Source organism: Podarcis vaucheri (genome assembly GCF_965113315.1).
Source record: "Podarcis vaucheri genome assembly, chromosome: 4".
Lineage (NCBI taxonomy): Eukaryota > Metazoa > Chordata > Lepidosauria > Squamata > Lacertidae > Podarcis > Podarcis vaucheri.
This window is the reverse complement of record NC_138762.1, coordinates 97,289,147-97,304,072: the sequence shown is the minus strand read 5'-3', so window position 1 is coordinate 97,304,072 and position 14,926 is coordinate 97,289,147. Positions and strand designations below refer to the sequence as shown.

At 41.7% G+C, this 14,926-nt stretch overlaps 1 protein-coding gene across 2 annotated transcripts in view; it reads right to left on the bottom strand.

Annotated features, from left to right (window-relative positions):
* GPC6 (glypican 6) overlaps positions 1 to 14,926 on the bottom strand; it is an 826,581-nt gene that overhangs the window by 189,903 nt on the left and 621,752 nt on the right. For both annotated transcript variants that reach the window (XM_082218698.1, XM_082218699.1), the window contains exon 4: positions 13,003 to 13,168. In XM_082218698.1, the coding sequence (XP_082074824.1) occupies positions 13,003 to 13,168 (166 nt within the window). The remainder of the gene's footprint in view (positions 1 to 13,002; positions 13,169 to 14,926) is intronic.

Genomic DNA, 14,926 nt, shown 5'->3' with positions numbered 1-14,926 from the left:
TTAAAGAAAGACAGGACTTTTTTCATGTATGCAACTACAGCAGCGAGAATTCTCATTGCAAAGTATTGGAAGACACAGGATCTACCCACTCTGGAAGAATGGCAGATGAAGGTGATAGACTATATGGGTCTGGCTGAAATGACTGGCAGAATCCGAGACCAGGGGAAAGAGACGGCGGAAGAAGATTGGAAGAAATTCAAAATTTATCTTAAGAAATATTGTAAAATTAATGAATGCTAAAATGTTTGAGGTTATAGAAAAAAAGGGGACTACAGCTGTAAAAGATTAGTAAAAGAAAAGAACAAGGGAAAATTAGATAAATTCAAGGGGGAGGATTTGCTGAAACAAATTTGGAAACTGGGATGCAGAAAGGGGAGGTATGGGGAAGTCGGTGAAGTAAGGTTTAAGAAAAAAGGATTTGAAATTATACATGTTTGTTTATGTGTTTGTTTGTTTGTATTGTGTATTGTTTGTGTTTATATAAAGTGTGAAAAACCAATAAAAATTTTATAAAAAAGAAGAAGAGATGAGATAATGACAAAGTCAGTGCGGTGCGAATGCCCTGGTGGTGCCAATCTGGCACTCATGCCATGCATCTGCACTGCCCTGACCTCCCTGCTGTCTCTCCCTCATGATAAGCAACACCGCCCCTCCTACTGGGAAGCTAGTATTGTAGCTACAAGCACAGCAACAGTAACCAATGAGGTGTTGGGACAGCGGTGTTGAAGTAAGAGTAGCGAAAACGCAGCAAAGAAGCTCAAATCATATTTATGACTGGCACTCTTCTTTGGAAATTAAACCAATGTCTAGACATGAACATTCAAAAACTTTGCTTGCAGAAACTTATAGTTATAGATGAATCTAATTATTTACAATCAAATGCTTATCATGGCCCTACAGTCTCTTCTTCTAACTTCCAAACAACTATATCTTCCTCTCTTTCCAGAGCTCAGCATTCAGCCTTCTGTATCTCAGTTAGGCCGTGCCTTGCAGCTTCTATAAGAAATTTCCACTTTCACCTTCTCCTGCAGCTTGGCTCTTTTTCTTTCAAGCAGAGAAGAAGCACTCCAACACTCTATTCGACTTAGCAGTGGTCACAGTGGATTCTAAAATACAGTCATCTTGCTTCACATAAAATGGAGCCTCTTCTTCACTAGATACCTCCCATGTGACCGTGAGCCAATCATATGAGAACTACTAGAGAACGCTCTAGAATTCAGTTCTCAACTACTCAGATTTAAATGCATAGTAATGCATACCAGCACTTGCAATTTCAGTGGATTAAATGACTATACTTAACAAGTGGCACTCATTTGATTTCCGGTGGGTTTCATTGCTGCTGTTTTCTGGGAGACAGAGCAGGAAGCAGCAGTGAGGTTGGTGCAGGACAAACACACTGACAGAGCCAATCTGGTGCTCCTGCTGGTATGTTTACACCACACCAACCTCCCCTCTATCTCCTAGTAAGCAGCAGCAATGCAACCAACCACAGGTCAGGTGAGTGCCGCCACCCCATCACACCAAACAGAAGGATAATGATTATGCTTGCTAACTGGGAGTTGCACTCAAAACTAAAATTGCACTCAGACACTGTCCTCTCCTTCTCCTTCTCTGTGTTCAAGAGACTCACTGTGACAAATGCAAGTGGAAGAAACTGTCCTACACGGCACCTGCCCATATAGCACCTGCAAATGAGTTTCTCGTTCCCTCTTTTTTGGCAATGAATGTGGCGTTTGCCTCCTAGGAGGGGTCAAGGAAAGGGTTAAAATGGGTGTGATGTGATTGGCCAGTGAGAATGCAAGGGGGGGAGTAAAAGATAGAGTGGGAGGTTTTGAAAAATCAGTTGAGGTTTGGGAGTTGGGAGTTGAGGCTTGGGTGTTGGAGAAGGAAGAGGGTGGAATAGGCAGTGGGTTGGTTGAGTTGTATTGTAAGAGAGTGAGAGGAATTATTAGGGAGTTAGATAGATAGTTGGGAATAATTCAGTTTGAAGTTGTTAGGAACTAAGATTTAAGAAACTGACAAGAGAAAAATAAACCAAAACCATACGCTTATTCCTGCACTTAAAAATAAACTTGATTATTTGTTTATGTTAACAACTGTCTGGACTCCGTGTGTCCCCGTGAGAAGCGGAGTGGTGGCAGCGAAGAAAGCAACCACAGTGGTGGCACAGGGTCAATAGACCGTGAAACGTCCGGGGGCCCTGTGTGATCACCACAATGCTTTATAGAAATAGCCATCTCAGTTTCTCTGATCACAAATAGGGTGGGGGACATTTATCGAAGACATTTGTGCATAGCTGTATGGTGAAACACCAGGAAGGAGTCAGTCAACAGAGGCTCATGGGTACAAAGAAATTCTTAATTTAGTTTTCCCCAAGTCACAGTAATACTATGTACACAACACACTAAGATTATTTAAGGCTACCCACTCCGATAAAACCAATGGGAATTCTGCCATTGGTGATAGGATTGCATGCACAGATGGCTCCACAGGTAATTCAGATAGCTCTGAGTGTGTTTTTTAAAAGTCAACCTCATGATTTTAAAAAAAGTAATCATCAAGCAGGAAAACATAATATTTGGGATGTGGATTATATGCAGTAAGCTGTGATTGTCAAACCACCTCTGATACTGTGCAAGTTCGGTATAATGCAAAACGTAGTATAATTTCAATAAACTGCTCTTACTTAAAAAGACTCTTGCAAGCTTCAGCATTCAAACTGAAACATCACCAGGAAAATGAATGGATTACTTGGCAATATCCCTTGGAAAATAGCTGGGTGGAAAAAGTGGTAATGGTACTTCGTCAAAAGACTCTATGTTACGAATAAAGGTATTTGCAAACTGTTTAGAAACTAGTGAAAATTTCAGGTCACCTGAAAGGCATCAGAATTGCAGCCAGCCAATTTTTGGTGCATTTGTTTACATAGCAAAATCACACACATGGCGTTTTCACCTCCAAGTAAAATATTACACTACCTGAATTAAATGCTAATGGGCTGGAAAGCTATCTACTCCCAATGGAGTTTTTAAAAAATAGTTCTAAAAGCTCCTTACATATATAGTTTCCATTGGGCAAAAACGGTTGTTTTGCTCCAGCTATTATAACTGGACCCCAAAGTGTTGTTTTACATATGCATGATGAAGTAAATCACCTTGCAGTAGTATAAATGATACATTCATCTTCTATAGCATCTGCTTCTGAAGCAAGAATCCAACTGCCTCCAAAATGTCAAAGAATATCGACCTCCTTTTCTTCCTGCCTTTCTAGCACAATCCTATGCATGTCTACTCAGAAATAAGTACTGTTGAGTTCAATTGGGCTCACTCCCAGCTGAATAAGCATAAGACAGAACCGTAATGTTCTTATTAGATTGAAGGAATGCATGAACCGACTTATTTTACTAGTCATTTTAGAGGACACGGCAGAACATTTGCTCCAAGGGGTCTGTTTCCTCAGTTCTGGGGGTATTAGGGTTGGTATATTGCTTTCAGCATTCTCTAATGATGGGTTATGGTTCCATTACATATAGCTGCACATTTAAACAGAAAATGGTTTTACAGACTGCAACCCTGGGCAATTCTCTTGGCTCTGAGTGGCACAATATCCCATGTCTCCAAAGAAGCGAGAATGTTATACAAAATCCAGCCTTTCATTACCAGGGTGGAAAATATCTCCCCTTCTATATTACTGTAGAGTAGGTTAAAATTTGGCCAGCTGACATTTCCAAGTATATGGCTTGAGCCAAACATGCCTCGTGGGGAGCTTACTCCCAATATGGCTATTTTGCCTGCACACACATCAAGCCAGTCAAATCTTTCCAGAATGTTGAAGGACTATTCAAAATCACAGTAAGCGAAGCTCGGCAAGAATCTATGCCACAGATTTGCTCCATCTGAATCTGGAGATGCAGCTAAGGTGCTAGACAGATGTTTGAATGTATTGATGGGCTAGATGTTTAGAGTTCCAAGTTCCTGAGTTCAGGAGGTATGAAGACAGACTGTTCTGGGCAGGGTTGCACTTCCCTAGAAGGAACAAGCTGCTAGCCTGGGGGTACACCTAGATTCAATATTGACAGTTGAGGCCCAAGTGGCTTCAGGGTCTAGGAGTGCCAATTTTCAGCTCCAGTTGGTTTGCCAGCTGCAGTCCCTGTTGGGCAGAGATGACTAGGGCACAGTGCTCCAAGCTCAGATTGGATTTTGTTTGTTGTTGTTTAGTTGTTTAGTCATTTAGTCGTGTCCGACTCTTCGTGACCCCATGGACCAGAGCACGCCAGGCACTCCTGTCTTCCACTGCCTCCCGCAGTTTAGTCAAACTCATGCTGGTAGCTTCGAGAACACTGTCCAACCATCTCGTCCTCTGTCATCCCCTTCTCCTTGTGCCCACAATCTTTCCCAACATCAGGGTATTTTCCAGGGAGTCTTCTCTTCTCATGAGGTGGCCAAAGTATTGGAGCCTCAGCTTCAGGATCTGTCCTTCCAGTGAGTACTCAGGGCTGATTTCCTCAAGAATGGATAGGTTTGATCTTCTTGCAGTCCATGGGACTCTCAAGAGTCTCCTCCAGCACCATAATTCAAAAGCATCAATTCCAGATTGGATTACTGCAATGTATTCTACATGGGGCGGCCCTTGAAGACACATTGGAAACTTGAACTGGCTCAAAGGCTGACATTTGAGTGTTTCAGGCTGCAATTTTTACTGGGAGCAGGGACAAAAGAGAAGTTTGATTCAGTTACCTAATTTACAGTTTCTGAAACAATACAAGAACCAAAACTCAGCCACCCTTTGAAATTTGCACTTCTCTGAATTTTGCAATGCAGTTCTCCAGCCAAGTAATGTGCACAAATGCACTTACCAGGATAAAGTGTGCATAAAAATGCATATATTAGTGAACATATATTCGTGCAGGAAATCCACAACAGTAGCCTCCCCAATAGGTGAACAACATCCATTTTATCCTCAAAGGGTCTGCAAATATTTATGTATTGTATATATCACATATCCAATCTTCTCACTGTCACTGAAACTTCCTACTTGTCATAGGCAAGGCCAGGATGCCGATACCCATTTTCAGCCATTAATACACAGCAAAGTAGCAAACTAAAAAACAAAGAAAAAGTAAACCCTAAGCCACTTTAGTTTGTAGATGTTGCTTCAAGCACTATCCTTGAAATGCAAGGCAATTTAGGGATAATTCACAATTGCAAAATGTCAGCATTTTGATTTGTAAGCAAATGAAAAAAGAAGTGTTTCCAAAACATAATCATCCATTTTAAAATAAATTACTTGAAACTCTTGGGAATGAGACTGATGAGCTAGAGCATTCACATCTTTTCCCACTGAGCTGCTGATACCCCTCCCCCTTTCCTACAAGACTGCTTCAAGGAAGGATAAAACAAATGAGAAAAATAATTGTAACAAAAAATAATTAACCAATGAATCAAAATGTAGCTACAGCCTCCCGCTACATATGAACACTTATGCTATTGAAAGTAAATTTTCTATTGACAGTTACACAGTGGACTCATTATCAGAACCAAATATTGGCACCTCTGTGAATTAACCACATCTATATAGGAGATGTAGGTGACATCTTGAAGTGGGGTAAGATCTCAGATGCTTCCTGACATGGCAATGAGAAAACAAAATATAGTTCAGCTATTACCTGACATTACTGGCATAGCCTACCTCTCTTTGTGGTGGTGCAAATTCTGCCCACTACTCTTGGGATGAGATAATGTCGCTGCCACCAACAAAAATCTGATGGCAGAAAAGAAGAAATGTTTCTCCTCTCCCTTCTGAAGTTGCCTCCAGATTGTAGAGATGGAGTAGAATGTTTAACATCCCCCCAGGGGCTGATGGGAGTTGTAGTCCAACTGGAGGGGGTGGTTGGATCAGGAGGAAGGGTGGGAGGAGCTGGAAGAGTTGAATGATTCGGGGGAGGTTTCCAGTGGGTTCCGATGGGCCTCTTCTGCCTCTCTGCGGGGGGCACAGAGTTGACTGAGGAGAAGGCTATAATTGCAAAGTCAGATTCTGGACAGAGACCAAGCGTGGTGATCTCATACAAAAGTGGCAGGGACCAGAAATTGACCAATTAGCTTCCTTCTGAAGTCTGACATGGAGCTGCGAAGAACCCACCAGCACATTCAGAATAACTGTAAAATGGATTGTTTTGGGTTCTTCATTTCAGGCAATTTCTCTGTAGCAACTAGGAGATTTGGGTGGGTGGGGGGATTGGATCATGTACAAAACTTGAGTAACAAGTGCACATTTCTTGTTCGATAAAAATCATCTGCAAAGGCCCCAGATTTACCTCACTGTGACTGACAATGCAACATGGCAAATGTGACATTTGAAATGATCTTGGGAGAGCCCTTCAGAGCCAAAATGACTGACATGCTTTGAAAGACATCTCTCATGCCCTGAAATTATTTTAGGGGAAATGATTTTATAATTGTTTCTTGGAGGCCATGTCTGTGTTTATTGTTGCTCTTTCTTTCACAAACACTCAGCACATTGCAGAGTTAGGTTACCAACTTATAAACACTAACCTGGAAGTAAGCTCCATTGAACTCAATGAGGCTTATTTCTCAGTAGCCATACACAGAATTGTGCTGTTAAACTGGTTTAATAGCTATTATTGCTCACCAGAGAACCACGGCAATTGTAGAGGAACAGGTGAGGTGGCTGGAAAATTCTAACAAGGAATGTCAGTACCTTTCCCTGTGGGGGACACAAGGTTCCTAGTATGCTAAAGGTGCTGGGAATTGTAGCTCTGTGAGGATTAAGGTACAGCTCCCAAGATTCATTGGGGTGCATATGCTCTGAATGGATTTTAACTGCATGATGTGTACTCAGCCTTAGTGTTTCTTATAAAACCAAAATATTTGCCTCTTAGTAGAATGTAGCACAGCAGAGCATCTAAGAAAGCTGGAATTCAGAGGCAATTTAATGTAATAGATACAATGGTATTATTAGGAAATTAGACCACATGGAGTTGGATCCAGACATTCACAGAAGGGAATCTGACTAACATTCTTATCAGAAGAAATGGGAAGGATGATTTTCACTGATTTCCCCTTTCCCCAGGCGTGATCTTCCATTCTCTTCCAGAGGTCCACTAACCATCAGAAGTAGCTTTTAAACAAGGCACAGGAAGCTTCAGAGAGAAGGAAGAACAAGGAAAAAATGGTTTCCTCCTATGAAGCTTTGTGTGAATAGGACTCCTATCACTTCAGTTTCAGAATTCAAGAATAAATGAAAACACATTGTTGCTAAAACACTCTTTATTCCAGTGGTAAGGTACATATTTGCTTGAGTTGCAGGTTTTAAAGTCTACCACTAAAGGGCAAAGAAGGAGAAATAAACTCCTGTCCTTCAAGAGACATAGAAACAGGAACCTCCCATATCATCAGATTCTTCCAAAGCAGCTCAGAGTGATTCTGAATCTCTTGGGAAACATGTTAGGAGGGAAAGAACTTCAGGATTGCAAATGGCTGACCACCCACTTCTTGTGACATGGACCAATCAACATACTGGAGATAAGAGAGGGAGAACTTGTGAAAAGCATATTAGCAAGGCTTATTCTGAGGTGAGGCATCCATTCTCAAGCTAAGAAAGGTCATTTTCAATCAAGCTCTCTAAGCATTGAGCCTGGAAGGATAGGATTTCTTGCTTTTAAGTCCCTGGGGTCGTTTTGGTGACAAAGTTACATGCTAAATTTGAAGGAAGGGAGGTTAGTGTTGCTGAAGCTGAAAATGCATTCTGAGCAGGATAAAATTGCAGCAGTAATGTCAAACATTCTCCAACTACAATTCTTGGGATTCTTTGTAGCCTGCAAACAATGGTTGGCAGTCACGGCACTTAAGAGTGGCCTAAGGCAGATACAAATTATCCAGAAGGTTTATATACACATCTGCTTGTATCCAGTTAAGTCATACTTAGAGTAAACCCACTGAAATCCATAGGCTTGGCAAATGATTTTGATAACAGGTCAATTTTCCACAATCACCTTATACAGAACTTCACGTGTTCCTGGCTTGGTAGATCATATGATGGGGTTTTCAACATGGTGCCTTGCAGGTAGAATTGTAGAATTGTCATCTGGTCCAGGAATCTCAATTAGATCCTACATGACAAATGGCCACCCAACCTCTGCTTAAAAACACCCCAGGAAGGAGAGTCCATTGGTTTGGGTCCTATCCTCCAGAGCAGGTGAAAACAAGCTTGCTCCATCTTTCGCATGACAGCCCTTTAGATATTTGAAGATGGCAATTATATCTCCTCAGTGCCTCCTCTTTACCAGGTTAAACATCACCCTGCTCCTTCAACCATTCCTCACAAGGCTTGGCTTCCAGACCCTTGGTCATCTTGGTTGCCCTCCTCTGCACACATTCCAGTTTGTCAATATCCTTCTTCAATTGTGGTGCCCAGAACTGGACACAGTATTCCAGGAGTGGTCTCTGACCAAGGCAGCATAGTGCAGGGCTATTACTTCCCTTGACCTGGACACTATATTTCTGTTGATGAAAGTCCCATCAGCCCTCCTGATCATCAGTGGTCAGGGATGATGGAAGCTGTAGTCCTACAACATCAGGAGGGCGCCATAAATCGTCCACCCGCTGCCATATGGGGACAGAAAATCTATACGAAAGGAGAAGCTTGCAAGGCTGTGTGGCAGCAGCTTTCCCAATAATTGGAAGTAAAGCTATCCGAAAAAATGCTGCATAGCTCCCTCCCCCACTTATTTGCCACTTTGGTTTTGGTACATACAAAGAAAAAATAGAATGAAGAGGGGGAAAATAAAACATTCAGTCACATTTACCTAAGCAAAGACTACTAATGCACAACGTTATATATTATTTTCTTCATGCATGGTTCTCGACACAAGCTCCAGAGGTAAAATCGCTCATGCAGCCTATCCAATCTTTCATAGCTCAGTGGTGCTGCATATTTCTGCTTTTTCATTTTAATTTGGCTAGTAAAAGTTATGTAGTGTTTTGTATGAAGGGAATTGCATATGGTGTTTGTTATTAGAAGAGGCTTGACAGCTGTCTGACAGAAGTAGCCTGCTTGCAGTTCAATCCTCAAGGTGAGCTATGATTTTTCTTTTGAAAACCTGCCGAATGTATGATTATACAGAATTCCTTTTCCCAATAGGAAAAAAACCACACCACGTTGCCTTACTACAAAGTTATCTTTGGTATCCTGCTTTATCACTACCCTAAGGAGTCTCAAAGCAGCTCACAATCTCCTTTCCCTTCCTCCCCCACAACAAACACTCTGTGAGGTGAGTGAGGCTGAGAGACTTCAGAGAAGTGTGACTAGCCCAAGGTCACCCAGCAGCTGCATGCGGAGGAGCGGGGAAGCGAACCCAGTTCACCAGATTATGAGTCCACTGCTCTTAACCACTACACCACACTGGCTCTCTATTTGTTAATACTCAATGATATATTTTGCATCGGACAAAATATTATTTTTATTATACCATCAGTTTACACCGGGGTAGTCAACCTTTTTATACCTACCGCTGAAGGAATGGGTTTCCAAAACCCAAAACTGACTGTGCAGGCAGTTTTTAAACTGCACCAAAATCCCCATTTCTCCTTAGCTAAAATGCATAAACTTTAGCCGTTGAGCAAATGCAAAACAAGAACACAGCTCTCTCCCTTATCAGTTTGACGGCAAGACTGGCCTTGACTTTACCAGTAGAACAGACACAGACATATCTTATGTCCTGACCACAAAAGACGCAGAGACCCAAGTCTGGGACTAACGCCAGAGCATGTTCTCGGAAGTAGTGACCTCTTGCTCCAAGATAGGAGTAGGAACAGGAATATCCTTTTATGGTCAGGAGTGCAGGAAGGAAATCCCTTTTATGGTTAAGAGTGCCGGAGCAGGAACATCTGTGATGTCAACCTACGTATACAAGCTGGCGTGGTTGGAAGGAGGGAGAGGGTGCCTGGAGGGTATATATACTGCATGAAACTTGTCATTTCTTTGGACTTGCTGTGGACTCACCACGCAAGTGCCTTCTGCTATCCGGAGAGCAGAATAAACTCTTTCTTTGAACCAACTCAGTGTCATTTTGACTTCCTTCCTCCTGTCACAGAGCAACGCAGACCCAATCGGTCAACTCCAATAAGGCTACACCGCCCACTAATGCATCTTTCTTGATGGTAAAATTTCCTTACCGCCCACCAGTGCTCGATGGAAGGAAGATTCAGCTTGTGCCGTAGAACCCCCTACCACCCACCTAGAATCCGGAAACGCTCATTGGTGGGCAGTAGGGACCAGGTTGACAATCCCTGGCTTACACAGTGCCTTAAGGCAGCATTTCCCAACCTTGGGCCTCCAGCTGTTTTTGGACTACAACTCCCATAATCCTCAGCTAGCAAGACCAGTGGTCAGGGATGATGGGAATTGTAGTTCGAAAACAGCTGGAGGCCCAAGGTTGGGAAACACTGCCTTAAGGAATAATTGGGAATGCCCATAAGGGAGTGGAGTTGCATTTGGTTCCCCAGCATTAAAATTCAGATACAGTTTGTTCAACCAGAAAATATGTTTCATCCATTCCATGTGCTCTACAGAAGCAGGCACCGTTGTACAAAAACCCCTCCCAAATATACTGCCTATTAATTAATTAAATTTATATCTGGGATCTTTTCTGTTGGGTGTGTTCCTGGGGACTCACTGCTCGTCATGGCTAATCCCAAAATGTACACACCTGGCAAACAAGACTCTTGCATAAACCTCAAGCCTGACAGTTCCAGTATCAGTAAAACGGTTGTGTAAAAATGGAGCACACTCTTCAAGAGTTTTAAATGGAATGGTTGAGGGAAAGAAGGCGGAAAAAGGAACAGTTTGAAAAAAAATCCCCCCTACACCACATTTGCAACATAGGAAACAAAGGTTTAATCATCAAACTATTTGGCACTGCTAAAATGAAATGATAAGGAAGGCATTATTTTAGGAGGTTGTATGTGGGAGAAGGATGTTTAACAATAGCAGTAAATAACAAAGTTATGCATTATACATTATTATAGTATTTTACAGTATCTAGCGACATTATATTGTGCATTATATATTAGTACTAGAAAGTATTCCTCATTAATTTTTTAAAAGAAAAAATATACGATAGAAGCACCACTGCCCTACCTATAGTGTACAAACTCATTTATTCATCCAACCATCAGCTCCAGTCATTCGGGTTTTTTTTTAAAAAAAATTACAAAACCACATATAATAATGGCATGAATGCATGTGTACACACTCATTTGCTGACTCTCTTTAGTAGTAGATTAGATTCGGTTCCACATTATGGGGGAGTGTTGAGCCTTTACACATACAACACCTTTTCATTCTACAGTTCTATAGTTGTGCCCCCAAAAATGTGGTTGGTGATGGGGCCATGACAACACTGTGTCTATGGTCACAACCCTGTTCTTCCCCTCCATGTGATTGTAACTGAGTGGGCTGGACACTTTTATAGTCTTTTGTCTTTTGTCTAGTGTGGTGAAAACTTCATATTGACCCTGCTTATTATCAATGAAATAATTTGTCATTGGATGAAAGAGAAGTGTGCCGATTTCCCTTTGGTTATTGAATCTCATGCAATTCACTTTACATAATGATGTGTGTCCAGGAAGGGTGTATCTTGGGATAACTAAGAATGTAAACACATCTTGATTCATCACAGTCATTTCTCCCTCAAGTACCTTTTAAAAGTATATTCTATATATGTTCCTCAGTGTGCCTTCTCTCTGTTCCATTTTTCATCCAGCCTCCTGTAGTTTCTACACAGTCTACAAACCCGACATAACAATACAAGTCCACTTGGGTGTGTTTTCTGCCGGAATTAAGATGTGAAGAGCTCTTCTACATTTTTGCTTGTCCTTCACAGCAGAGTTCTGCCTCGTTGCTCATTGTGCGTTTGTTTTCTTCCAAGGTATTCAGTGAAAGGGAATTATTTCAAAAGGAGGCAGAAAGATGAAATAGGCACTTCAAGAAAATTAATTGCTTTTTTGTGACAAGGGGAAGAAAATCACTCGACACCCAATGGGCTTTTTTTGGAATGGGAAGACATCAGATATTTGCTTTGTTTCACTAATACGGTGCTTTTTATATTTTATTTTAAGAAACCCAAAACTTATCACCCTGTAGTGGCACTCAGTCAGGCGAAGACGACTTTCAGATCAACTTCTTTTTGTTCCCTTTTCCTCATTATCTTTATTATGGTTACATTTTGTTGTTTAGAAGCTGGGCACCTCCTCTTCCCACCAATGATTTCTGGATGGTAGGCAAAACAAAAATCTTCCGGGAAGACACAGAGCTACCTAAATTGACTTGCAGCAGAATGACCACCTATCTGAAATGAAGTTTCCCATTTTCTTATTTATGTATCAGCATGATGCCTTATTATTATTCTGAGCATGGAAGGACAGAATTTGGCATATTTTTAACTCAAGTTATGGGGCTCATAGTTTTGCCTGTCACATCGATGGTTCTCAGAGCATTTCATTCCCCCAATCATACTTGACTCAGGGAAAAAACGAACCAAGGATTGTGTTGCCTTCATATTTGCAGAGCAGCTTAAAGCAGGATAGCTTTAACACAAAGCATACTCTCTCACACAATTTCTCTCTCCTGCTAGGCTTGTTACCACAAACCCAACCCAAACATTTGCAGTATGCCCCCCCTCTCTTTCTCTCACTCTCACACACACCTACGAATTTAGCTTAGGAATTTCAACATCACATGACAATGTGACACTGAGACAGATTTAATGAAAACAGCTCCAAGGCGGAACAATGATCGTCCCCTATAAACCGCAGAAACTTTGATCGGAGAGTGTGAGTGACAACCAAACGGAGGCATGCAGTCACTATGTCCCGTTTTCAATTTAGCAAATGCTGAACTTTTCTGAACTTCTCATGGAGTTATATAGATTAATGGCTTCCTCCCGCCGCCTCCTCCCCTCCCTTCCCCTCCAACTGTTCTTACCTACGAAGAGATTCCATTCGGTATCCAAATCAGCTTGGTTTGCAAGGCAGCCCTTCATTACGTTGAGGCAATAGTTGTTGCAAGGTTTCACAGTGGGAAGTCCCCGGCAGTAAGGGCAGTACAGCATCTTCATTAGGGCTCGGATGCATCCCGGGGTTGGGCTGACCTGCAGAGTTTAAGGGCAGGAAAAAGAAAACAAAGGAAGTCAATTTCCTGTGTCTATCCAGAGACCTGATAGGTGAAAAAAATGCAGCCCTCGGGCAACAAAACCACAACTGGCACTGCATGACAATTGTTTAGCACTTAATAATAACTTCTGGTGGAACCATTACTTATCTTCCAATTATTTAAGCTGGTATAGATATCAATGATTCAAAGGACACACACACACTAGTTGACACCTGTGATATTTAGACGGGGAGTTTTTCAAAAGATTTGCTTGAATAAAAAAGTAGCAGGCTGGCAGGAATGGATAACGATGGATAGACCAGCCAATTTTTTTTATGTATTCACTCCACACCATTTCACATTAAGCTATGATTTTTTAAAAAATACCTCATCCCAAAGTTTGCATTTAAAAAACATTTTTAAAAAATCTTCTCTGAAAACACGCACACACATATGCATGCACACTATACACACACACTTATTTTGATTTTCTTCTTTTAGTTGAGAACTATGTCAGATCATTCAAGAAGCATAACAATATATGATGATAATGATGATGAATTTCAATTTATATACTGTCCTTTATTAAAAAATCCCAGGGCAGTGTACAATCTTAAAAACACATTATAGAACATCAATAATAAAAACACAATAAAAGCGTACTGACAGACAGCCTAAAAAATATAATAACAGTCCTCTTCCCCAGACTTTTACAGGCCAAATATTATTTTATAGCCATAGGCATTTTTGCCTGGCACTAAAGATATGTAGTGATGGTGCCAGGCAATTCTCTCTGGGGAGAGCATTCCACAATCAGAAAAGGCCCTTTCTCTTGTTGCCACCCTACAAAGCTTTCTGGGATGGGGGACATATACAAGGGCCTCAAATGACAAGTGCAGGCTCTGGGTCAGTTTGTATGCAGATGGATAACAACATTCCGATCCTCACATTCATCTCGGAGTAGCGGATCATGTCAGTTTATACCAGGAATGAATTTCTTGGGAATTCCTGTGGACAATTTCCCCATCTTTGGTGATCAACCTTAGCTGGTTTTGCCACCCTGTAACAAGGTTTCCTCCTCCTCAGTGGAAAGTGGTTCTGTGACTTTTCTTTTCTTTTAAAAGGGCAACTCAAAAATTATCACCCAAAACTTATAAGCCCACATAGAAGGCAAATATCAACAGATGTACTCTAGTCCCTCATTGCATCTCCCTGCCAGGAAAAGCTATTCTAACTGAGTTTCTGCTTGCTATAGCCTTTAGCAATAAAAGTGGTAGCACCTTGTCAACACCCTATTTGTTGTTGTTATTGTTATTCCAACTTGCACTTTGCCCTTTTCATATAAATATGCCCAAAATGGCTTGCAATAAAGCATAAATCAATACATAATTACAACAACACCTGGTGGGAGGCTGCTTTGACTCCTCCTCCATGGCAGGAGAAGGAGCTGGCCACTGAAGCTATGCCACGCTCGTCTCTGTGCTTTGCCTCTGTGCTTTGGGGATATTGGGACCCCCAACCCCAACTCCTAAAATATGGGGGGGGGGACAGTGCTCAGTCCCCAGGAGCTGGAACCCCTGTTGGTCAAGAAATGAAGAGTTTGTGCCACCTCACTACAATGAGAAAGGTCTTCCCTCTGAATTTCAGGCAGCAACTGTGGCTGCAGGTCCCTGCTTCAACCCTTTGGTTAAAAAGCTCTGAATGGAAGCAGCAGTCTCCATTTCCAAGGTCTTATTAAATTATTCAGGGCTAAACA